This window comes from Salvelinus alpinus, chromosome 12 (genome assembly GCF_045679555.1).
Source record: "Salvelinus alpinus chromosome 12, SLU_Salpinus.1, whole genome shotgun sequence".
NCBI classification, from domain to species: Eukaryota; Metazoa; Chordata; class Actinopteri; order Salmoniformes; family Salmonidae; genus Salvelinus; species Salvelinus alpinus.
Window position 1 is genome coordinate 10,751,974 of NC_092097.1, and position 25,951 is coordinate 10,777,924.

At 44.0% G+C, this 25,951-nt stretch overlaps 1 protein-coding gene across 4 annotated transcripts in view; it reads right to left on the reverse strand.

Moving 5' to 3' along the window:
- LOC139535486 (voltage-dependent calcium channel subunit alpha-2/delta-2-like) overlaps window positions 1-25,951 on the reverse strand; it is a 228,217-nt gene that overhangs the window by 182,824 nt on the left and 19,442 nt on the right. For all 4 annotated transcript variants that reach the window (XM_071334921.1, XM_071334920.1, XM_071334922.1 and 1 more), the window contains exon 3: window positions 89-205. In XM_071334921.1, coding sequence (XP_071191022.1) covers window positions 89-205 — 117 coding nt within the window. The remainder of the gene's footprint in view (window positions 1-88; window positions 206-25,951) is intronic.

Here is a 25,951-nt window from a genome sequence, read left to right on the forward strand (position 1 = left end):
CCCTCCAGCATGTTCCTATGTGGAAATAACTATTCCCCCCTCCCGGAATGTCTCCTCTCTGTCAGGTACGGCAGTAGCATCATCTTACCTCCAGGGCTCTCCTTTTGCTAGTGAGCAGCTTGGCGATGTCTCGTGCCACCCTCTCCACCAGGTCCTTGGGATTGTTCCTCTTGATGTCAAACTGGCTCTTCTTCTCATTGTAAATCTACAAAGGGAACACAGGAGTCAGAGGTCAGTTCAAAATGTCTGTCAGTTGATGAACTGGGAACGAAAACACTGGCCATTGCTATGCTGTCCATTTTCAACATAGTACATACTTGGCAGGTCATTTACTGTAGCTAATAGGACAGAACTGTCCTTTATCGAACAGTGTAACCCAACCAGCTGAGGTTTGTGGGGTAATATCAAGCCAGCCACTAAATACGAGTCATTAAAACTAGAGACAAGCTAAATATCCAAGATCCATTATTGGTAAGGGATGACGTTTATAATAGGGAGAGACAAAGACGGAGGCTTGTGACCAGGGTACAGACAGCCAACCAGAAGCCAGAATCATGACAGATGTTTGGCCACACAGAGAAGCTGTGTACAACCTCATGGGCTCTGGCCAAAAGCAGTGCTACCCTATAGGCTATGGTGATATAGGATTCCATTTCAGAACCAGCCAGAAAAAAATGCACTCGGGAAGATTATCCTCCTCTCCCAGAATCTTCTGTTTCACCTGACTCAGCCGTCCTCAGCAGCAGTCCTGGGTCGGGGCTCTGGCAGGCAGACAGACAAACAGGCTCTGTGGTCCAAAGCAGGCCACCTCCCTTGGGTTAAACACTGATCCTGATTGCCCTATAAGACACTGCACTGTTCGTCAACAAGGCACACACTCACACCGCAAAACCACCCTCACTATGCGTTGGTGGGTTTGTAGTAGGAACTATTTTGTGAACATGTTTCATGTACCTGTTATGTGATTAGGCTATGTACAGTACATGTATGTGTATTAAGGAGCAGCCCCATTGCCTCCTTCAAGTCAATGTGTGGGAATGTGCTTTACATACACTCTCTTGATTGGTGCATTCATCAAAGTGAAACACAACCACATAAGTCTGATTTACTTCCTCTGTTACTTCCTGAAAAGGGGTGGAAGGGTAATATAGATCTATCGCTGACATGAGCTATTTTTCCGGTGAGATTTACGTGTTTTGCGTGCAGTGATTAGAAGAGGAAAATGCCAGCCTCCATCACCCATGATCTATCTTTGTCAGGCTAAAAGGTGGGCGGGCAGAGAGCCAGCCAGTAGCGGTCTCCTCTCCCTCCCCTGGCCCTCATGGAGATGAGCCAAGAACAGGCACCGACCATGCCAACTAAACACTTTAGCTAGATTACCTATAGTGTCTTGTTGTGTCTGTCCCCTGATAGATTACTGTTAGGTTACAAAGGCAGCCATTTTATGGTCAAGGAGATTTTGTGTTGAACCTTGATTTAACCAGAAAGTTCCATTGAGGTCAGAAGAGCTCTTTCCCAAGGAAGATCTGAACATACTGCTCATTCAAGGGTTTTTCTTTATTTGTACTATTTTCTACATTGTAGAATAATAGTGAAAATATCAAAACTATGAAATAACACATATGGAATCATGTAGTAACCAAAAATGTGTTAAACAAATCTAAATATATTTTATATTTGCGATTATTCAAAGTAGCCACCCTTTGCCTTGATGACAGCTTTGCCCACTATTGGCATTCTCTCAACCAGCTTCATGAGGTAGTCACCTGGAATGCATTTCAATTAACAGGTGTGCCTTGTTAAAAGTACATTTATGGAATGTCTTTCCTTATTAATGTGTTGTAGCCAATCAGTTGTGTTGTAGGGGTGGTATACAGACGACAGCCCTATTTGGTAAAAGACCAAGTCCATATTATGGCAAGAACAGCTCAAATAAGCAAAGAGAAATGACAGTCCAGCATTACCTTAAGACATGAAGGTCAGGAAAATGTAAAGAACTTTGAAAGTTTCTTCAAGTACAATCGCAAAAACCATCAAGCCTATGATGAACCTGGCTCTCATGATCATCGCAACAGGAAAGGAAGAATCAGAGTTACATCTGCTGCAGATAAGTTCATTAGAGTTAACTGCACCTCAGATTGCAGCCCAAATAAATGCTTCACAGAGGTCAAGTAACAAACACATCTCAACATCAACTGTTCAGAGGAGACTGCGTGAATCAGGCATTCATGGTCAATTTGCTGCAAAGAAACCACCACTAAAGGACACCAATAAGAAGAAGAGACTTGATTGGGCCAAGAAACATGAGCAATGGACATTAGACCAGTGGAAATCTGTCCTTTGGTCTGATGAGTCCAAATTTGAGTCCAACCTCCGTGTCTTTGTGAGATGCAGAGTAGGTGAACGGATGATCTCTGCATTTGTGGTTCCCATCGTGAAGCATGGAGGAAGATGTGTGATGGTGTGGAGATGCTTTGCTGGTGACACTGTCTGTGATTTATTTAGGATTCAAGGCACACTTAACCAGCATGGCTACCACAGGAATCTGCAGCAATACGCCATCCTATCTGGTTTGCGATTAGTGGGACTATCATTTGTTTTTTAAAAGGACAATGACCCAACACACCTCCAGGCTGTGTAAGGGCTATTTGACCAAGAAGGAGAGGGATGGAGTGCTGCATCAGATGACCTGGCCTCCACAAATCACCCGATCTCAACCCAATTGCGATGGTTTGGGATGAGTTGAAGGACAGCATTGTGAAGGAAAAGCTGCCAACAAGTGCTCAGTATATGTGGGAACTCCTTCAAGACTGTTGGAAAAGCATTCCTCATTAAGCTGGTTGAGAGAATGCCAAGAGTGTGCAAAACTGTCATCAAGGCGAAGGGTGGCTACTTTGAAGAATATAAAATTTGCAATATATTTTGATTTGTTTAACACTTTTTTGGTTACTACATGATTCCATATGTGTTATTTGATAGTGTTGATGTCTTCACTATTATTCTACAATGTAGTACATAGTAAAAATAAAGAAAAACCCTTGAATAAGTAGGTGTGTCCAATCCTTTGACTGATACTTCAAATACAGACAGAAGTTTTCTCTCCTTTATGATGTCTGTGGTGGCTGGGGTTTTAAAACAGACAGGTGTTTCTAGTCCCCAGTTTTTTCTGTTCCCGTGCTTCAATTACCCACCCAGGAGAAGTCATTAGCCTGCACTGTGTAACTCACCAATGCACTGACACACACATACGCACGCACGCACGCTCGCACACACGCATGCACACATAAATCCCACAAGTAATTAGCCCCAGTGCAAGATGAGGCAACCCTCACAGCCACAGACCAATAATCAGGTGAGCACGTGTGTGCGCGTGCGTGCGTGCACGCACGCACACACACGCCATTTGAGAGGAGGGCTTTTCTCAAGGTGGTAGAAGCCATTAGCGGAATCTTATTAAAGCATAAAGCAAGAGCGAAGTTTGCTCCGCTCCATTGACAGACTGCAAACCCCTGGCTCTTTTTAAGTGATGCATTTTCCAAGTCGATTTTAAAAACCATGTCAAATTTGTTTTTAAATCAATATGCATTCCCTTAATGTGCGGCGGTGCTCTGTGGGCCTGCTCTTCCTCACTGAGATTCATGGGAATCGTACAGCCGCTATTACAGACACTCACAGACACCCAGATAGTTTGGAGACGTGCTTCAGAACATTAACAAAAAAAAGTGAATAAGGTCGACCTGCATCAATAGCCTTCCAGCTTTTGTATTTTATTCTCTTCTTTTCATGAGATATGCATATTCATTATAACTACACTCTCAGAAGAAAAAAGATTGTGAACCTAAAAGTGTTTGGTTTTCGCCAGACATAATGGGACCCATCTGTCACGCCCTGATCTGTTTCACCTGTCTTTGTCTCCACCTCCCTCCAGGTGTCGCCCATCTTCCCCATTATCCCCTGTGTACTTATACCTGTGTTCTCTGTTTGTCTGTTGCCAGTTCGTCTTGTTTGTTCGAGTCAACCAGCGTTTAGTGGCTCAGCGCCTGCTTTTTCTAGTCTCTCTTTTCTTGCCCTCCCGGTTTTTGATCTTTGCCTGTCCTGACCCTGAGCCCGCCTGCCTGACCAATCTGCCCGTCCTTGACCCTGAGCCCGCCTGCCTGACAAATCTGCCCGTCCTTGACCCTGAGCCTGCCGACCTGTACCTCTGTCCCCCTCTGGATTACCGATCTCCGCCTGACCCGACCCTGAGCTCTGCCTGCCGCCTGGTACCGTTGCCCGACCTGTGGTTTTCTGACCCCTGCCTGCCTTGACCTGTCTTTTGCCCGCCCCTGTTAGAACATTAGACTACTGTTCATTCAACGTGGTCTGCATCTGGGTTTTCCTTCATACCATCGTGCCCACAAAGTGGACTCAAGTTTGCCCAAAAAGCACCTGGAAGCACCTGGACGATCATCAAGACTTTTGGAAGAATGTTTTATGGCCAGATGAGTCAAAAGTATCACATTGTTTTGGACAACATGGGTCCCTTTATGCCTGGTGAAAACCAAACACTGCATTCCACAGTAAGAACCAACGGTCAAGCATGGTGGTGGTATTGGTGATGCTTTGCTGCCTAAGGACCTGGACAACTTAATAGAAGGAAGCATGATTCTGCTCTGTATCAGAGAATTCCACAGGAGAATGTCAGGCCATCCGTCTGTGAGCTGAAGCTGAAGCGCAGCTGGGTCATGCAGCAAGACAGTCGATCCAAAACACACAATCAAGTCGACATGGAAACGTCTAAAAAAGCAACACATATGACATTTTGTATTGAGACAATTGAGATGTTGTGACAGGACTTGGAAAAGAGCAGTTCAAGCTTGACGGCCCACAAATGTCGCTGAGTTAAAGCGTGGAAAAGTAGGCCAAAATTCCTCCACAGCAATGTGAGAGACTGATCAACAACTACAGGAAGTGTTTGGTTTAAGACATTGCAGCTGAAGGTGACACAACCAGTTGTTGAGTGTAAGGGGGCAATTACATTTTCACTCAGGGGCATTGGGTGAAACTTTGTTTATGAAATAAATTTAATAAGTATTTAATTGTTGTTACTTGTTCACTCAGGTTCCCTTTATCTAATATTAGGTTTTGGTTGAAGATCTGATAACATTCCGTATCAAAAATATGCAAAAGTAGAGACAATTAGAAAGGGGGCAAATCCTTTTTCACAGCACTGTAGAACAACTTCTACACAGGGTTCTACATGGAACCTGAAAGGATTCCTTCTTTTTGGTAGACTGCAGCTAGCACCCTCTTCTGGAAGCCACATACACACAGCCTTTTGCACCATGTCGTATGTCTCACTAGACTACTAAATCTCTAGCTGGATCGATGGGCACAAACCTGTCTAGTGTGCTCCCACTGCAACTCAGTGATAACAGCTCCATAGAGACAAACAAAGTAGGATTGTGTTGTATTGTGCTCACAGCTCTGACAGATGCTGGCACCATAGAGAGCTAGATGCAGGTACTGTATCTCTAGAGAGAGAGAGACATATTGCACCCTATTCCCTATGTATACAATGTAGTGCACCCTAAGGGCCCTGGTCAAAAGTAGTGCACTACATAGGGAATCGGTTGCCATTTTAGGAAACACCAATGGTCATTACAGCCTCCACTAGTGGGATAGGAGGCTTTTACAAAAATGTGATGGGTATTGTGTTGTCAACCATACAGAGTTCCAAACCAGTGGCTGCTGGGAACGTTCATTATAGGTAACAGAAGTAAGGGATTGCCAGCTCGTGGTAATACTCTGGGCATGACAGGCGTAAATCGTCAGTAACTAGGAGTCTGAGATGACTGACCAGCACTGAAGAGCTTTGAGAACAAACGCCTCAGTGAGATGATATCTGAGAGCTTTTTAGAGATTGACTTCAGCTAGGAGACACTCGGTTGTAGAAGACCCAGACAACCAGTCTGACTATGACTAGAAAGCTGACGTTGGTGGATTATACAGTATTTGGAGAGAAATATATTTGGACCAGGGAAACACCAGGTACAGTTGAGTAAATATATGACATTTTCCGTTAAGCTAGATATTTGCATACAGCACCCTGTGCAGTTTTCATCTGAAATCATACTGACACACTCTCAGCAGCATTCATTACTTTCAATGTAGCCAACCCTAGACATGACTGGTGATTTATTTTGCGATTTATTCAGAAAAGGAAAATTGAATACTGTTGAAATAGGATGTATGTCATAGCAGTGGCAGAAACTCAAATAATGAAATGTGTGAATTGGACTGACTTCACGGGAAAAAGACACGGGTATCAGTGATGTGACTGAGTCATGCCTATGATGCCCAGACAGTTTCCTGGGTACGACTGTCATTCACACAGCAGAGGAGGAAACTGGCAGTTGTGGTGGCTCTGCAGTGTGGATAGGGCCAATGGAGCCGGCTGCTCACAACACTAACATAGGATCCGAGAGAGCGGGCATGCCAATCCATGCCAATATGCTCTCCCTGGCAGTCATGAGAGTGACACACACACAAACACACACCCACATAGACATGTGTGGTGCACTCACACACTGATCATTAGCTATGATAACTAGTTCCTGTGTGCCAAGCTCAGAGTGTGTGAGTGTAAACACACAGATGGGGAAAGAGTGGGGTGGCGACATTCCAGAGAATCTGTTAAAACATCCTTATCCAATCAGAGAGCCACAGTTTTCTGCTTGTCCAATCACAACTCACCGTCTTTCCCCGTCTGCGACTCTACTCCAGTTCCCTGAATAAGTGTTGCCAAAGCGGCAAAACAATTTCAAACACCTCTGCGTTCACTATCTCAGAAATAACCAAAAAAAATGAAAAAAAAGAAAAAAGAAAGAAAAAGACAATTATGTTCGCCTCCCGCTTTGTCGAAAAGAGAGTTGTTTGTTGGGGCTCTCTGCTGGTTTCTCTGGCAGCAGGACTCCTTATCGCTCGGTGAAGTCAGCCACAGTAGATGGCGTCTGGCTGGTGCCGGCTGAGGGTGACAGAGACAGATGCCACATCATTAAGGAATATTAGAGGGCTCTGCCGAGCAGACCGAGCCAGCATCCACAGGCCCCGGGAACAGTTCAATAATAGAGAACACAGGCAGGGGGAACCAACGGCTCGGCACGGCTCGGGCACGGCTCGGCAGACCCCCAGAGGAGCTCGATAAAACCCAACACACCAGGACCGCCAGGACCGACGTCATAGCTCAATACGACTGAGAGCACAGAACAGTCAGGGACGCCGGCGCTGACTCCAGCTTCCAGAGGAGTTCAGTGAGACGGAGCAGGACAGTTGACTGCTACGGTGGCCCTAATGTGTCCTTCAGAGTGTTCATGCTCTGACGTTGAAGAGAAGAAAACACCCAGCCACAAATCAATCTTCAATTTAGATTGTCATTACATGAGTGTGTTCAAAACATTAAGAATCCATGATCCCTTATTGATGTCACCTTAAATCCACTTCAATCAGTGTAGATGAAGAGGAGGAGACAGGTTAAAGAAGTATTTTTAAGCCTTCAGACAATTGAGACATGGATTGTGTATGTGTGTCATTCAGAGGGTGATTGGGCAAGACACAATACTTAAGTGCCTTTGAACGGGGTATGGTAGTAGGTGCCAGGTTTGTGTCAAGAACTGCAGCGCCACTGTGTTTTTCATGCTCAACCGTTTCCCGTGTGTATCAAGAATGGTCCACCACCCAAAGGACATCCAGCCAACTTGACAAAACTGTGGGAAGCATTGGAGTCAATATCGGCCAGCATCCCTGTGGAACGCTTTCGACACCTTGTAGAGTCAATGGGGGTGCAACTCAATATTAATGTTTTGTACAGTCAGTGTACATGCCACAACGCATACACAACCAGCCAGCCACCACTAAAAACAGCACCACAAAACATGGAAATATCACATTGACATAGGCCTATCTGCCAAGGACCAAAACAACTCAACAATTTGACACAAATGGTCCAAATGAAGAAGTTGAACTCAACAGTGATCCAAGCCAGAGTGATCAACTACAAAGCTGGTTCACTGAGTCGAAACACACTGAGCATGATGCATTCTGGGCTCTCATCACAGTCTGAATGTTTACACACACTAGCCCTGAGGGAGAGGCTTAGATTAGAGACGCAGCAGAGAGAGAGAGAGAGAGAGAGAGAGAGAGAGAGAGAGAGAGAGAGAGAGAGAGAGAGAGAGAGAGAGAGAGAGAGAGAGAGAGAGAGAGAGAGAGAGAGAGAGAGAGAGAGAGAGAGAGAGAGAGAGAGAGAGAGAGAGAGAGTAGCCAGAAAGAGAGAGAGACAGAGAGAGAGAGAGTGAAAGAGAGAGAGTGAAAGAGAGAGAGTGAAAGAGAGAGAGAGAGTGAGAGAGAGAGAGAGCGAAAGAGAGAGAGTGAAAGAGAGAGAGAGTGAAAGAGAGAGAGAGAGAGAGAGCGAAAGAGAGAGAGTGATAGAGAGAGAGAGAGAGAGAGCGAAAGAGAGAGAGTGATAGATAGAGAGAGAGAGAGAGAGTAGCCAGAAAGAGAGAGAGAGAGACAAGGGGAGAGAGAGACAAAGAGAGAGCGAGAGAGAGAGAGAGAGAGAGAGAGCGAGAGAGAACATGATGCGTAACGTGATCAGAGGGACTGTCAACCAAGATAAAGAACAAAGTAGACAAGTCACAAACACACACACAGCACTATGGCACACAGTCAGGCATTGTGTACACAACATTCTGTCAGATCTACCTAGCAGAACCAAGGACAGGGGCACTGTATCCACCTGAATGTCCACACCCATTCACAGGTTGTATCCATCACCATCACCTGTATGTCTGTATGTCTGCCAGCTGGAATGATGCTGTTACTGAACAAACTCTAACAGTAACTGACTGGTACTGTGCTGATTGTAATGAGTGGAGAGCTCCCTCTACCTACCTGTCTGACTGATACATGCCAGAGCTCATTCACACTCACATCGTGGCACCCGTCCAACTCTTCCTTCATACCCTAGCATAGTCCAGCTGCCAATCAGGATTGACTCGAGAGCAACCAGCTCCTTATAAGGACGTCGTCTAGAACAGTTCGACCCCTCATTCAGATCTCATTCATACGATGCTTGTGGACTACAGGAAAAAGGAGGACCGAGCATGCCCCCATTCTCATAGACGGGGATGCAGTGGAGCAGGTTGATAGCTTCAAGTTCCTTGGCGTCCACATCACCAGCAAACTAACAAACTAACTCCACAACAGTATGAATAGAGGCTCTCTAATATAACCTGACAACCCCCCTCCCCCCAAGACACAGACATACAAACACACAGACTGACAAACACACAGACATACAAACACACAGACTGACAAACACACAGACATACAAACACACAGACTGACAAACACACAGACATACAAACACACAGACTGACAAACACAGACATACAAACACACAGACTGACAAACACACAGACATACAAACACACAGACTGACAAACACACAGACATACAAACACACAGACTGACAAACGAGGCCAGATGGACTCTGCAAGCAGTCACTTACTGTAACTACTCCCATTAATGATCCCCTTTCAGCAAAATCAACTGGTCATAGAGAAGTAACATACAGTATTCAACTAAACAAACTCCCCCACGGCCAGCCAGCGTGCCTGTTTCTGCTCCCAGACAGACATATACACCATAACCGCCTTACTGTGAGAGAGTACAGAGAGAGAAAGACTGAGAGAGAGAGAGAGAGAGAGAGGGAGACAAATAGAGAGAAAGTAGCCAGAGAGCGAGAGCGAGAGAAAGAGAGAGAGAGAGAGAGAGAGAGAGAGAGAGAGAGAGAGAGAGAGGAGAGAGAGAGAGAGAGAGAGAGAGAGACAGAGAGAGAGGAGAGAGAGAGACAGAGAGAGAGACAGAGAGAGAGAGAGAGAGAGAGAGAGAGAGAGAGAGACAGAGAGACAGAGAGACAGAGAGACAGAGAGAGAGAGAGAGAGAGGAGAGAGAGAGACAGAGAGAGAGAGAGAGAGAGAGAGAGAGAGAGAGAGAGAAAGAGAGAGAGAGAGAGAGAGTAGCCAGAAAGAGAGAGAGACAGAGAGAGAGAGAGTGAAAGAGAGAGAGTGAAAGAGAGAGAGAGTAATAATTGGGCCCTGGCAGTAAATTTCCCAAAAACTAAAATCATGATTTTCCAAAAACAAAACAGATGTCAGAAACACAAATATAAATTCACCCTGAACAACACCATAATTGAACACACAAAAAATTACACCTACCTTGGTCTGACCATATCTGCATCGGGAAACTTTAATATGGCAGTGAATGCACTCAAAGAAAAAGCCTGCAGAGCATTGTATGCAATAAAAATGAAATTATTCAAAATCAACATCCCAATTAGAATTTGGACCAAAATATTTGACAGTGTAATCCTACCAATAGCTCTTTACGGAAGTGAGGTTTGGGGGCCACTCAATAAACTGGACTTTAAAATGTGGGACAAACATCCAATTGAAACCCTACATGCAGAATTCTGTCGGAAAATCCTACAAGTCCAGAGAAATACACCAACTAATGCATGTAGGGCAGAATTGGGCCGCTTTCCAGTAATAATGAAAATACAGAAAAGATCATTAAAATTTTGGCTACATCTAAATTCAAGTCCAAATTCGAGTCTGCAATTTAAAGCACTTCAAACCCAAGAACTGAGCCCAGAAACGAGCCCTCTCAGTCAGCTGGTGTTGGACCTAACCAACCAAGCTGACACCGGCACTGCTTCAAAAGAAATAATTCAAATAAACAAAATCATGAACCAATCAAAGGACTCATATTTACAACATTGGAAAAACGAAACAAAATCCCAAAGCCGACTAAATTGCTATCTGACCCTAAACAGAGAATATGAATTGGCTGAATATCTCTACTCTGTCAGAGATTCGAAGCAGAGACAGATCCTTACCAAGTACAGGCTGAGTGACCACCGATTGGCAATAGAAACCGGCAGACATAAAAAGACATGGCTACCCAAAGAGGAGCGTGTATGTGGTCACTGCACGACAGGGGAGGTAGAAACAGAGATGCACTTTCTCCTTTACTGTGATAAATATTCCTCACCAAGAGATTCATTATTCACAGAAATGACTACATTTATTCCAAATTTTAACTTATTAAACCCAGAGGAAAAACTAAAATTACTCATGGGCGAAGGAGCAATGGCTCCTCTTGCAGCCAAATATGTATTTGCCTGCCATAGCCTGAGGGACACTGAATAATAACATCTGCATAGTAAGCAGTAACTTACTTATTATGACTGTTATTGTTATTACTGTTATTGTTATTAGTATTATTATTGTTGTTTATCATTCCAAATAGTAATGGTATGGGTGGTAATGGTAATGATAGCAGTTTAATGATAGTGGTGGTGGTAGTGGTGCATTACACCATACAATACATTCGACTATTGACTGTTACCATTTTATTGTTACTATTTTTTATATTTAATTTTGTATTATTATTTACTGCCATTCTATATTATTATTTGTCATTGTTTTAATTGTATTACAATGTATATTGTATACATTGTTGCTTTGGCAATATTGACACAATGTTTTTCATGCCAATAAAGCAGCTTGAATTTGAGAGAGAGAGAGAGAGAGAGAGAGAGAGAGAGAGAGAGAGAAAGAGAGAGAGAGAGAGAGAGAGAGAGAGAGAGAGAGAGAGAGAGAGAGAGAGAGAGAGAGAGAGAGAGAGAGAGAGAGAGAGAGAGAGAGAGAGAGAGAGAGAGAGAGAGAGAGGAGAGAGAGAGAGAGAGAGAGAGAGGGAGACAAATAGAGAGAAAGTAGCCAGAGAGCGAGAGCGAGAGAAAGAGAGAGAGAGAGAGAGAGAGAGAGAGAGAGAGAGAGAGAGAGAGAGAGAGAGAGAGAGACAGAGAGAGAGGAGAGAGAGAGACAGAGAGAGAGAGAGAGAGAGAGAGAGAGAGAGAGAGAGAGAGAGAGAGAGAGAGAGAGAGAGAGAGAGACAGAGAGACAGAGAGACAGAGAGAGAGAGAGAGGAGAGAGAGAGACAGAGAGAGGAGAGAGAGAGAGAGAGAGAGAGAGAGAGAGAGAGAGAGAGAGAGAGAGAGAGAGAGAGAGAGAGAGAGAGAGAGAGAGAGAGAGAGAGAGAGAGAGAGAGAGAGAGAGAGAGAGAGAGAGAGAGAGAGAGAGAGAGAGAGAGAGAGAGGAATGTGGAGCAGCAGTCCTCTCCTACATTCTTTCTCAGTCTATTGGTCTTTCAGACAGAGATAAACTACACTCTTTTTATTTACTTGCTGATGGTACTGAATAGTTTTGTTCATCCAATAGATTTTCTCAAATAGACAGCAACAAAACATTCTCTCTATATTTCTTATACCCCCCCCCCCCCACCCACACCGCTCTCTCTCAGCCTCCCACTCTTCATCTTTCTCTCTCGCTCATTCCCTCACCCAACCCTGCATATCATTTCAAAAGCAGCACATATGCTGTCATTCCAATGGTTCAGCCAGAAACCATATCCAACACACAATCATACCACTTTCATCTTCCATCCCATCACATTAGCCCACAGCGGCGGCAGAGTGGTGAAGCCGACAGGCGGCCTCTAGTGTCCGTGCGTATGTGTGTGCTTGTGCATGTGTGCTTCCGTATCAGGGCTGTGCCAGCTCTGCTGAGTAGGAGACGTGACCACCCGGGGGGGGGGGGGGGCTCTCTGCTTGGCGTCTCCTCCACTTCCTCCTCATCTCCCTAATTACTACTCCACTTCCACACCGCTGATGGCACCTGTCCATCACCCTGACTGAATTCTCGCATCACAACACCGCTGCTATCGCCGTAACAAGCCTCGCTCATCACTCGCTTCCTCTATCACTCTGTCTCTGTCTGGACTTTCCTCCTGTCTTCGCCGTCTCACCTGACCTCCCCAGCTTCTCAGTCCTCCGCTGCACCTGTCAAACTAAGTGCCGAACTGATGCCCTATCTTGCATTTCAGTCAATGTATTCGCACATAAGGTCATTCTAATGCTGGGACAGTGTAATTGGGTTTAACACCACAGCTAAATGAATTGACTGGCTCATCTAGATATACTGTAGATGTTGTATCTTATCTGACGGGCTTCTGACCTGGCTGTCATGATCTGTTCTTCGTGACCAAGGCTGCGTCTGAAATGGAACGCTATCCCCTATATAGTTCCTATTGGCCCCGGTCAAATGTAGTACACTATATGGTAATAGGACGCTGTTTGAGACGTAGCCCCGTGCCCTGTCCTTCTGTTGTTATTTTCCCCGACAATATGTTTGATCTCTCTCCTCTCTGAGTTCCCATCCTGGGTCTTCTTGGTAACCGTTGCATTCCCCCCCCAAAAAACCCTGAGCAGGTTCAAATGAACGCATGCTTTGCTATAATATAGCCCCCTCTGCAAATTAAAGTAGCAGTAATCCATAATCTCCCTAGTAAATTCCCTTCTGAAAAAAACCCCATCAGGAAATACAAAATAAGTAATGAGATGAGAGTAAGCAGTTTACAACGAAGGCAATAACAAATAAAATGGATGGGCTGAATTTTGGGGACCGGGGATTTTCATGGTGATATTAAAATATTGGGAGGGTGGTCTGTAGGGCAATGTTATGTAAACTGAGCTGGGGGGATATAGAGCTGTTAGGGAGATTCACAACACAATAATAGCCTCACACTCCAGGCCCCAAAATGCTTAAAACCACATATTACACATTCATATGCATATTAGACATTATCATAATGTATTTAGGTTATGTTAAATTATAGCTGGCTAATTTGTGTCCTTTTAGTCCACGAGTAATAGCTATGAGTATAGAACCAAAAATAGATATTTTTGCTCATATAATACATTCATTGTTGAGTAGAGCTCTGACAACATAACTCTAGCACCCACCTGAGTGACAGTCAGTATGACAGCCATTTTGTGCTGCCGCTGACACACTCAGCCCAAATCTCAGTGTCCACAACGAAGAGGGAGAGAAGGGCCATTTCTGAGACAATTTAACTCACAGCGCGGATTACTTTCCAAAACACCCCAGATTGAACATTTAACCCTATGCCTTTCAATAAGTGATACGGGGATTTTGACTGACTTAGAAACTCACTTTCACCTCCCATTGGAGAGAGAGAGAGAGAGAGAGAGAGCGGAGGAATGAATTGGAGAGACAGCCTTCTACTGTATAGTGTCCTATAGGCCTGCCCTTGGTTATACCCCTGCTCTGCCTCCCTTTCCCTGCACCCCTCCCCCAGACTGTCAGTGTGTGTGGCTGTCTGCTGGGGCTGATAGAGAGCAGCAAGTCATTACACACAGAGCAAGGCCTAATTACACCACACTGGCTCCCATGTAACCTGCCAACAGGGTCACTGCTCTTAAAAGTGATGGCATTACGGGACCAGCCACACAGACCAGGCCCGGGAGATAAGGAGCTAGCGCTGAATAACACGCCATGCTAATGTGTGCGCAGCATGTGTGCACGGTCATTGTATGTGTATAGACTACGTTGTTGTCCGGTCTAAGGGTCAGAAGAGATAAGCTGTGAAACCTTCCTATAGAGATGTCCACCACCACAAACCCCTTGTTCTCTAGCCGCCCCCTGCCTGCCGATGGCAGAGTGACACAGTAAAGTTCACACTGAGAGGAGATAATGCCTCCATACTGAACATGGGGCCACTTTTACACCTTGCCAGACAGTCCCCCTCAAAATGGACTGTTTCCATGGAAACATGGCACTTAATGACCGTTAACAGAAAACGGCATGAAAAAGCGAGAGAATGGGAGAGTCAGAAAAAGAGAGAGCATGGGAGAGTCGGAAAAAGAGAGAGAATGGGAGAGTCAGAAAAAGAGAGAGAATGGGAGAGTCGGAAAAAGAGAGAGAATGGGAGAGTCGGAAAAAGAGAGAGAATGGGAGAGTCGGAAAAAGAGAGAGAATGGGAGAGTCGGAAAAAGAGAGAGAATGGGAGAGTCGGAAAAAGAGAGAGAATGGGAGAGTCGGAAAAAGAGAGAGAATGGGAGAGTCGGAAAAAGAGAGAGAATGGGAGAGTCGGAAAAAGAGAGAGAATGGGAGAGTCGGAAAAAGAGAGAGAATGGGAGAGTCAGAAAAAGAGAGAGAATGGGAGAGTCGGAAAAAGAGAGAGAATGGGAGAGTCAGAAAAAGTGAGAGAGACAGAGGGAGATCCTGTGGAACAAAGGAAGCAATTTAGCATCGGAGGACAGCGTGAAGCCTGATTATGTCGTCAGTGTAAATGATCATGAATTTCCCTTTGTCCAGCTGGGCCAGATTAATGCTCCTTACCCACTCGCTGTTGAGAGAAGATTTAACCACTCCACTGGGCACCCCCGCAACAACCCCCATGCTCTGTCAATAACACTGCACCCGTACTGCACCAACTGAGATATGGGGGGGGGACATGCCTCTCAGTCGTATAATAACCAGCACCAATACTTCCCTTTTCATTAAAGACAATTTGCACGCTGAGCTCCATCCAGTCGAATTGTGAAACAGACAAACAATAATGCAACCATCCACAACAATCCTACATGTGTGGTTGATTAGTTTCCAATTCCATTTGAGTAAACAACACCAGTCAACAGGATGTGTTGTTGTGAATTGTGGAACATTACTTCTCCAATGGTCCCTGCCCCTAATCTCCCATACACACCTAGAGTCCAGGCTATGGAGAAGTCACACGGAAGTAAATAAACAAACAATGATTATCACACAGATGACCTGACTGAAGCAGCTGCTCCCTGCACCCCCAGAGTTCCTCCAACCCAATGTTCTGACACCTCCCAGTCAAGTTCAGTGAGCTGAAGGGGAATGCTGTGCAATAGTATGGTGAAGGGACGGCCCGGTTTCCACATAGCTGGGCCCAATCACTCCCATCAACCCAACTGACTGTTTAGTTGAAAGCCTGCACTTAACTCTCTGATCACTTACAACAGCAAACAATTACACATCCATTAAATCTGTGAATACAAAAGCTGGTAGCAAAACAGTGGTGCTCAACAGATCAGGTTCATTCGTTAAAACATTTCCAGAACCTTATGACTCAAAACACGGGTACGCCTCGATGGTTATTCCCTAAAACTCACAGAGTGGTAGCTGCCTGGAGGCTTCCGGCCACAATGTTTGGACACCCATGAATTAAACAAGAAATAACGTGAGTTATATTAGAGTGAGATTTATCAAATAAGAATAAAAAACAAAACAGGAAACATCTATGAAGTGGCTGTGCTTTGTTAATTGCCCACATTCGATGAATTCATCGTCAAACATGGGGGAAAGAATGACACATAGAAAGTGTCTGTCATGGATATCTGCTGCCCACAGCCTCATGGTAATAAGGCAACTTGTTAAGAGAATAGAACTGAGAGCAGAATTATTCCAGGCTTTCAGACGCTTTTGTTAGCCTGACAATCCTGAAGGCGGACCAAAAACCTCTCATTTGAGGGGTAATGTCGTCAGCCATATTCTTTGAATGGAAAATTCCTTGAGTTTCGTTGAGAGACAGACGGTTTGGAAGAACAGGAGATTCGAGAAAAGCTCAAAGAGAGAACTTCAATCTGAAAGTTGTGTGGATTAAACGAAGACAACATTAAAAGACGGGCCTGTCAATCAGCATTTACACAAAGTCTCTGTGATGGTGTAACAATCAATGCCTTGAACCGTGGCTGCTCTTTGAAAAGCTCCACAAACACACCGTCAAACTGGGGATCAATGGTGGGGCCTGGATACCATGTTATCACAGGACACACACAAGCTGGAGGTGAATAGCTGCTCGTAAAAACACAAACAAAAAAAAACAGTTAACTACTTTACCCGGTAACCAACCACACACACACACACACAGCAGAGTAAAAATAATGACGGTATTATGTGGCTCAGTTGGTAAGAGCATAGTGCCAGCAGCACCAAGGTTGTGGGTTCAACTCCCATGGGGAATGTGTTAATGAATACAAAAATGTAGGTGTTCAAATACTGTTTGTTACAGTACATTCGATGGTAGGACTTGGTGTGCGGTTGCCTGAACGATGGCAGTTAAACATGATCCTCTTAGAGCCTACAAAGTTTCTGCTTTACTGACCAATTTCCTAACACTACAGACGCAGACATTTCAGAAAATAGTCATTCTCCAAGCTATAAGTTTCAATTTCCACTGTACTCAGCCCGTCTCACAAGGTCTTGTGTGTCTGAGAGAGAAAGAGACTGAGCATGGCTACATGAAAACTACTACAATTTATATTCCACTACTCAAGGTAGAATTACGTCTGTTTTAGTTGTTTAACTGTTATACATGTGTTGATATGGAACAAATGTTCCAGCGAAATCAAAAACGAATGTTGTGTTTAAAGAAGAGTGACATACACACTACTGACTACGGCACAATGACTAACCAGTAACTGTCTTGAAAACACAGAATTCACTACATCCTGAGATGGCAGTAATGTTATGAAAGCAACATTCATGTAAAGTAGGGCTGGGCGATATGGTCAAAAAAGCATATCACAATATGGTTCACATTTTTGATTGTATTTTAGGTATGTTAATAATAAAAGTTCTACATGTGCTTTATGAGTAGTGAGTGATCCTAGGGTGGTAACACATACATTCTAAGTGCTTTTAATGGGGCTTTCTCCATTCTAATTGTTTTATACTGTTCAATTCAACTTCAACCAAAAGTTGGAATATAGATTGACATGACAATGAATGAAAAAGCCAGGGAGAGGTTATTGTGACAGGGTAGAAACCAAAGTGTTGGTCAGTGGACCTTAATTAGATGTAACATTAAATATGGTATCTTACTTGATGTAGACAGAGATATTGGATGTAATGACGAGATGCTTGTGTCTCCGCCCTAACAATGGGTTTCGTTGTCCATAGAGCGGAACGGCAGGCTGTCAAGCTCCCGCTTATTTCTCTCTTTGGATTGGTGGATACATCTCATGTTTGAATACTTTTATGAATATTCGATGAGGGGTTTTGAGGGGTCAACCGCCTGTATTCAGCGGAGATTAAGATACTATGCTCGCCTCATGAATATGCATAGACCATCTCGAATTTCAACAGCGACAACTCTGATATAAAGTGTTTTTTCTCAAAGTTGTCTGGATGTCAAGTGCATCACACTTATATCAGTTCCGTCGTAACAAATAAATAAGCCAACGTATAATTTTTATCTTGACTAAATTCGACACTCATTGTCCCCATACAAAACTCCTCACTTACTTAATATTTTAAAATATTTTAAATGTAACCTTTATTTAACTAGGCAAGTCAGGTAAGAACAAATTCTTATTCACAATGATGGCCTACTGCGGTGACGCCTCTAGCACTGAGATGCCTCATAGACAACCACTGAGCCACTCGGGAGGCCTGTTAAGCAGATGAATGATCTGCTTAACGTGGACAGATTTTGGGCGGAGTAAACCACTCTCGCTTTGCCTCTTCCTTTCTGATGTAGCTTTGGTGTAGCTAAAATATTCATGCTTAGCCTATTCCTCTTTGATTTAGAACATAGCATTGCAAAAACAAACATGCTGCTGTAGGCTAGCCTGACGACTCACACTAAATTCTTCTGCTCTGTCGTTCGAGACATACTTTAGTCTGAGACTGCCACGATTGAAGTTGTTTGTGGTGAAAAGGGGCACGAGGGGCTTTGTACAAAACAAAGTCATCAACGATTGGATAGTGTGTTCCCTGCTTTACCCACATGTGTTCTGGCTCTGGCCAAACCCATCGATTTCTGGACCAATCAGACAGCCCCGAACGGGTTCGCATTCGGTGAAGAGTCAGAGAGGTACTCAGATCGAGACTCATTGTGGAGAAGAAACTAACATTCGGGGCGTGGCATTTGGCCGGAGCAACAAGCCTGGGTAGCCAGGCAAGAAGATCTAGGCCTACACCAGCACTGGTATCAGGCAGTATTAGCTAGCTACGTTTGCTCTGACTAAGTACATTTAGCTAGCTAGCTGGCAAACTAGTGACTAGCATTAGAGACTAACACGATTTGTTCTGCCACAATTTGCAAAGAAAAGACAAACTGGCTGTTTGAAGACAGTCAGATACACAAACGAATAGTGTAAGTATAGAATGTTTGTAGGATTTATATTAAGAAGCAAAGGGGAGAGCAGCGTCGTTGTCAACAACATCTAGTTGCATCTGCAACATTGACCATGCAGACTGTCACTGCAAGTGTTTGTGACTCGTGGAAGAGCAATAAACGCTCTTCTTGAGTGACAGGGGGCAGGGCTTGGTGTGTGTGGAAGGAGAGAGGGCGAGAGGGCGATTCAAGTAGCAGCGATAAAAACTGACATTCACGCGGCGGAGTGACATAACACTTTTAATCGACCAAACATTGAAATACCCTTATACAAAGTAAAGCAAAAACCCAAACTGGTCCGTGCATCAATACCGGTATACAGTAAAGTATAGTATACCGCCCAGCTCTAATGTACAGAGTTGAAAAGCTTTGTTGATCTTAACCCTGGCAGACAACTCACACAGAGGCTCTAAAAGTGAGTCACACACCAGGCGGTTACTAAAAGCTGCTCAATGCTCATTTGAACACTAAAGACACTCATAATGTATTTCAACATGCCTTTGGAGACACGCGACATCCTCACATTACAGTCACACATTTGCAAGTGACTAATAGCATTTCAAACATCTTCACAACAAAAAACCAAGAGAACCGAAGGTGTGTGTGTGTGTGCGTGTGTGTCATATTGACTGGTTTGGCTGGTAGTCCAAGTGCAGCACAGCATGGAATCCCAGCAGAAAGCTTCAAAGCTTCACATATTTAACACTGAATTTAACAATACAGATCCCTGGAGGCTTGCCACAGCCTACAACATGAGCAAGATAGTCTCCCAACCACCTTCACCTCCAAAACCTCTGCCCAAATAAAACACATTATAAGGTAAAAAGAGGGATTCTACTACTACAGTATATCTCTCTCCTCTCCCTATCTCTCTCTGTCTCACACACACACACACACAAACAAACACACACACATTATATTATACAGCTCAATCAGTGCTCAGTTGACTCGGTTTATCCTCCTCTTTCTGCTGCTAAATCCCATCCAACACAAACAGCTTTATCCCTTCCCTAGCTGGGCAGTCCAGTGTAACTACGCCATTTTTATCTGGAGCAACTGTAACCGCACACACACACACACACACACACACACACACACACACACACACACACACACACACACACACACACACACACACACACACACACACACACACACACACACACACACACAAACACACACACACACACACACACACACACACACACACACACACACACACACACACACACACACACACACACACACACACACACACACACACACACACACACACACACACACATAGGCACAATGTACTGTACAAACACACACTAAGCAGTTCAGGCTGCTACAGCTGAATAATTCATATGAGGAGAATTTACCAACACTAGGCATCATAAGAGACGGGCCCAATGTTCCCAGTCACATGGCACATCGGCTACAGCCCTAAAGCATGGCGCACATTTAGCCTTTTCCTCTAAACAGCCTTTTCCACTAAACAGCCTTTTCCACCAAACAGCCTTTTCCACCAAACAGCCTTTTCCTCTAAACAGCCTTTTCCACTAAACAGCCTTTTCCACCAAACAGCCTTTTCCACCAAACAGCCTTTTCCTCTAAACAGCCTTTTCCTCTAAACAGCCTTTTCCACCAAACAGCTTTTTCCTCTAAACAGCCTTTTCCACCAAACAGCCTTTTCCACCAAACAGCCTTTTCCTCTAAACAACCTTTTCCTCTAAACAGCCTTTTCCTCTAAACAGCCTTTTCCTCTAAACAACCTTTTCCTCTAAACAGCCTTTTCCTCTAAACAGCCTTTTCCTCTAAACAGCCTTTTCCTCTAAACAACCTTTTCCTCTAAACAGCCTTTTCCTCTAAACAGCCTTTTCCTCTAAACAGCCTTTTCCTCTAAACAGCCTTTTCCTCTAAACAGCCTTTTCCTCTAAACAACCTTTTCCTCTAAACAGCCTTTTCCACCAAACAGCCTTTTCCACCAAACAGCCTTTTCCACCAAACAGCCTTTTCCTCTAAACAGCCTTTTCCTCTAAACAGCCTTTTCTTCTAAACAGCCTTTTCCTCTGAACTGCCTTTTCCACCAAACAGCCTTTTCCTCTAAACAACACAGGTTGAGATGGTCTCTGGTTTTATGTAACTAACGTGGTAAGAAACAACAAGACCCTCTCCCTGAGCCTGACACTAACACTAAGAAAGGATATCATTGTGAGATGGTCAGTTCTAAAAAGGCAATTCCTCAAGATTAAGCGAGATTACATTGAAAGACTGTACAGTTTATCCCCTGCCCTATCCGATCAGCTTTGTAATGTGTAAATGAATCTAAGACTGTTTGCTGTCTGCTGTATGTGTGCGCGCATGTGCGTGTGCGTGTGCGTGTGTGTGTGCGTGTGCGTGTGTGTGTGTGTAAGCAATATAGCAATACAGACACATGAACAAAAGTTTCCTGGTATTACTAATAGAGGAAACAGAAAGAGAGGAAGTCGGCGAGAGGAGAAGCTAGACGAATGAAAAATAAATGTGTTTACCGAATAGCTGTCATGGAAGAGTAAAGTCAGTAGGATGCAAACGAAAGAAGACAATACATCCTACAGTTGGCCTATATGGCTACTCCTCATTCCTCACACAGATAGAGAACCGAACTCCTCCCCTCCTTCTAGGACTGCAACGGTCAACATTAAAACCATTACGGTACATCCTTATAATCATCACAATCATCACCATCATCTTCATCATAATAACACCACCCTCATCTACGTTATCACTTTCCTCACGCAGCAGAATAACTCCTCCGGGGGGAATTGAAGTTGCCCAGATCAATAAGGACGGTATGAAATTAAATGAGGTTGCCAAGATGAGGTGAAAATGTGAAGCAGACGGATAGGAAGTAAAAGAAGGTAAACACTAGGGCTGGGAATTGCCAGGGACATCACAATATGATATTATCATGGTACTTAGGTGTCGATACGATATATATTGCCATTCTCACAAATCTCACAATTCTAGATGTATTGCTATTCGATGTTCCGAACATACTGCTCACCATGTCTGCTGCAGAGCAACAAGAGAGAGCCATGAGAAAACGAGTTTTGATCAGTCATGGAAAAAAGTGCAAAAAAAACGTTTTGGCTCATCATTCAAAAGAAGATGGAGAACAAGCTAGAGAAGGAGACATTTGTTGCAGGTACAGACGACTAGCGCTAGCTAACATTAACTACCTAACTATGTTCTGTATATATTTTTTTTATCGATACTTGGAGTCATAGAATCAAAATCATAAACGCAACATGGCCTCCAACGTCATTTAGTAGAATTTAAAAACTATTTTTTTTAATATATATATATTTTTACATTTAGTAGAATTTGGCAGTACTGTACATCCAACTGGCATCACAACTGACCACATGTAACCACACCAGCCCAGGACCTCCACCTTTATTTAACTAGTCAAGTCAGTTATGAACAAATTCTTATTTACAACAACAGCATAGGAACAGTGGGTTAACTGCCTTGTTCAGGCGCAGAACAACAGACTTTCACCGTGGGGAGTCGATCTAGCAGCCTTCCGGTAACTAGTCCAACGCTCTAACCACTAGGCTACCTGCCGCCCCTGGTATGGGCAGGCATAAGCTACGGACAACGAACACAATTGCATTTTATCGATGGCAATTTGAATGCAGAGATACCGTGACAAGATCCTGAGGCCCATTGTCATCTCATTCATCTGCCACCCTCACCTAATGTTTCAGCATGATAATGCACGGCCCCATGTCGTAAGGATCTGTACACAATTCCTGGAAGCTGAAATTGTCCCAGTTCTTCCATGGCCTGCATACTCACCAGACATGTCACCCATTGAGTATGTTTGGGATGCTCTGGATCGACGAGTATGACAGTATGGCGAGTATGTTCCAGTTCCCGCCAATATCCAGCAACTTCGCACGGCCATTGAAGAGGAGTGGGACAACATCCCATAGGCCTCAGTCAACATCCTGATCAACTCTATGTGAAGGAGATGTGTTGTGCTGCATGAGACAAAAGATGGTCACACCAGATACTGACTGGTTTTCTGATCCACGGCCCCTACTGTTGTTTAAGGTATCTGTGACCAACAGATGCACATCTGTATTCCCAGTCATGTGAAATCCCTAGATTAGGGCCTCATGTATTGATTTAAATGAACTGATTTCCTTATAAGAAGTGAAATTGCCGCATGTTGCATATATATTTTTGTTCAATGTAATATCCAAAAGTAATTTTCGGCTGTAGGTAATAATGCAAGAAACGTTCTGAGCAAATAATGTAAGAAATGACACAAAAAATACCTGCACTTTCACAGAGACACACGATACCTGCACTTTCACAGAGACACTCGATACCTGCACTTTCACCGAGACACACAATACCTGCACTTTTCACCGAGACACACGATACCTGCACTTTCACAGAGACACACGATACCTGCACTTTCACAGAGACACTCGATACCTGCACTTTCACCGAGACACACTATACCTGTACTTTCACAGAGACACACGATACCTGCACTTTCACAGAGACACACGATACCTGCACTTTCACCGAGACACACGATACCTGCACTTTTCACCGAGACACACGATACCTGCACTTTCACAGAGACACACGATACCTGCACTTTCACAGAGACACACGATACCTGCACTTTTCACCGAGACACACGATACCTGCACTTTTCACAGAGACACACGATACCTGCACTTTCACAGAGACACTCGATACCTGCACTTTCACCGAGACACACGATACCTGCACTTTCACCGAGACACACGATACCTGCACTTTCACAGAGACACACGATACCTGCACTTTTCACCGAGACACACGATACCTGTACTTTCACAGAGACACGCGAGACCTGCACTTTCACAGAGACACACGATTCCTGCACTTTCACAGAGACACACGATACCTGCACTTTCACCGAGACACACGATACCTGCACTTTCACAGAGACACACGATACCTGCACTTCCACAGAGACACGCGATACCTGCACTTTCACAGAGACACACAATACCTGCACTTTCACAGAGACACACGATACCTGCACTTTACCTGCAATGTAACCGAGCCACGGCAAACAGGTCCTGAATATATACTTCTTTTGAAGTGTTTCTCTCTCACCGAAGGACAGCGATTCGGAGCAGGGCAATACTCCATCAGTTCATTTCAATATGAATGGGGCCTGTGAGTTTGGGCAATGTGGAGCTGCAGTGATGTGAAATTGTGGATGGCGTGCAGAGTTGCCCGACACGCAGGGTTAATTTAGACTGCCTTTGATGTCTGTCTGTGTGTGAAATGAGCCTGGTGGTCTGGACATCACACACACACACACACACACACACACACACACACACACACACACACACACACACACACACACACACACACACACAGTACTTAAAGATTACACACTCAAAATTATAACACAGATGCACACACATGAATTTAACTATACTACCAACAGTGTACAACATACAGTACACTACACATATGAAAGCTTACTGTAAAATATCACTGACAATACATTATAATGCCAACCCACTTTAAGATACTTGAACCCTTGAACATTAATGTAGCCTACAATCACATGGCACAAACATGTACACATGACAATGTGAGCTAATCCTACTGCCAGTGGTAGAAAAAGTACCAATTTCATACTTGAGTAAAAGTAAAGATACGTTAAAGAAAATGACTCAAATAAAAGTGTCACAGAGTAACATACTACTTGAGTAAAAGTCTAAAAGTATTTGGTTTTCAATATACTTAAGTATTAAAAGTAAATCTAATTTCTAAAATATACTTAAGTATCAAAAGTATAAGTATAAATCAAAGTATAATTCCTTATATTAAGCAAACCAGACAGCACCATTTTCTTGTTTTTTAAATTTACGGATAGCCAGAAGTACACTCCAACACTCACAATTTACAAACGAAGCATGTGTTAAGTCAGTGACTTTTTACACATTTTGTTACATTACAGCCTTATTCTAAAATTGATAACATAGTTTTTTCCCCTCATCAATCTACAGACAATACCCCATAATGACAAAGCAAAAACAGGTTTGTAGTATTTTTGGGACACTTATAAAAAAATATATAATATGACATTTACATAAGTATTCAGACCTTTTAGTCAGTACTTTGTTGACACACCTTTGGTAGCGATTACAGCCTTGAGTCTTCTTGGGTATGATGCTACAAGCTTGGAACACCTTTATTTGGGGAGTTTCTCCCATTCTTCTCTGCAGATCCTCTCAAGCTCTGTCAGGTTGGATGGGCAGCGTTGCTGCACAGCTATATTCAGGTCACTCCAGAGATGTTCGATCGGCTTCAAGTCTGGGCTCTGGCTGGGCCACTCAAGGACATTCAGAGACTTTTCCCAAAGCCACTCCTGTGTTGTCTTGGCTGTGTGCTTAGGGTCAATATCCTGTTGGAAGGTAAACCTTCACTCTGGAGCAGGTTTTCATCAAGGATCTCTCTGTACTTTGCTCCGTTCATCTTTGCCTCGATCCTGACTAGTCTCCCAGTTCCTGCCGCTGAAAAACATCCCCACAGCATGATGCTGCCACCACCATGCTTCACCGTAGGGATGGTGCAAGGTTTCCTCCAGACGTGACGCTTGGCATTCAGGCCAAAGAGCTCAATCTTGGATTCATCAGATCAGAGAATATTGTTTCTCATGGTCTGAGAGTCCTTTAGGTGCCTTTTGGCACACTCCAAGCGGGCAGGAATGTGCCTTTTACTGAGGAGTGGCTTCTGTCTTGCCACTCTATCATAAAGGCCAGATTGGTGGAATGCTGCA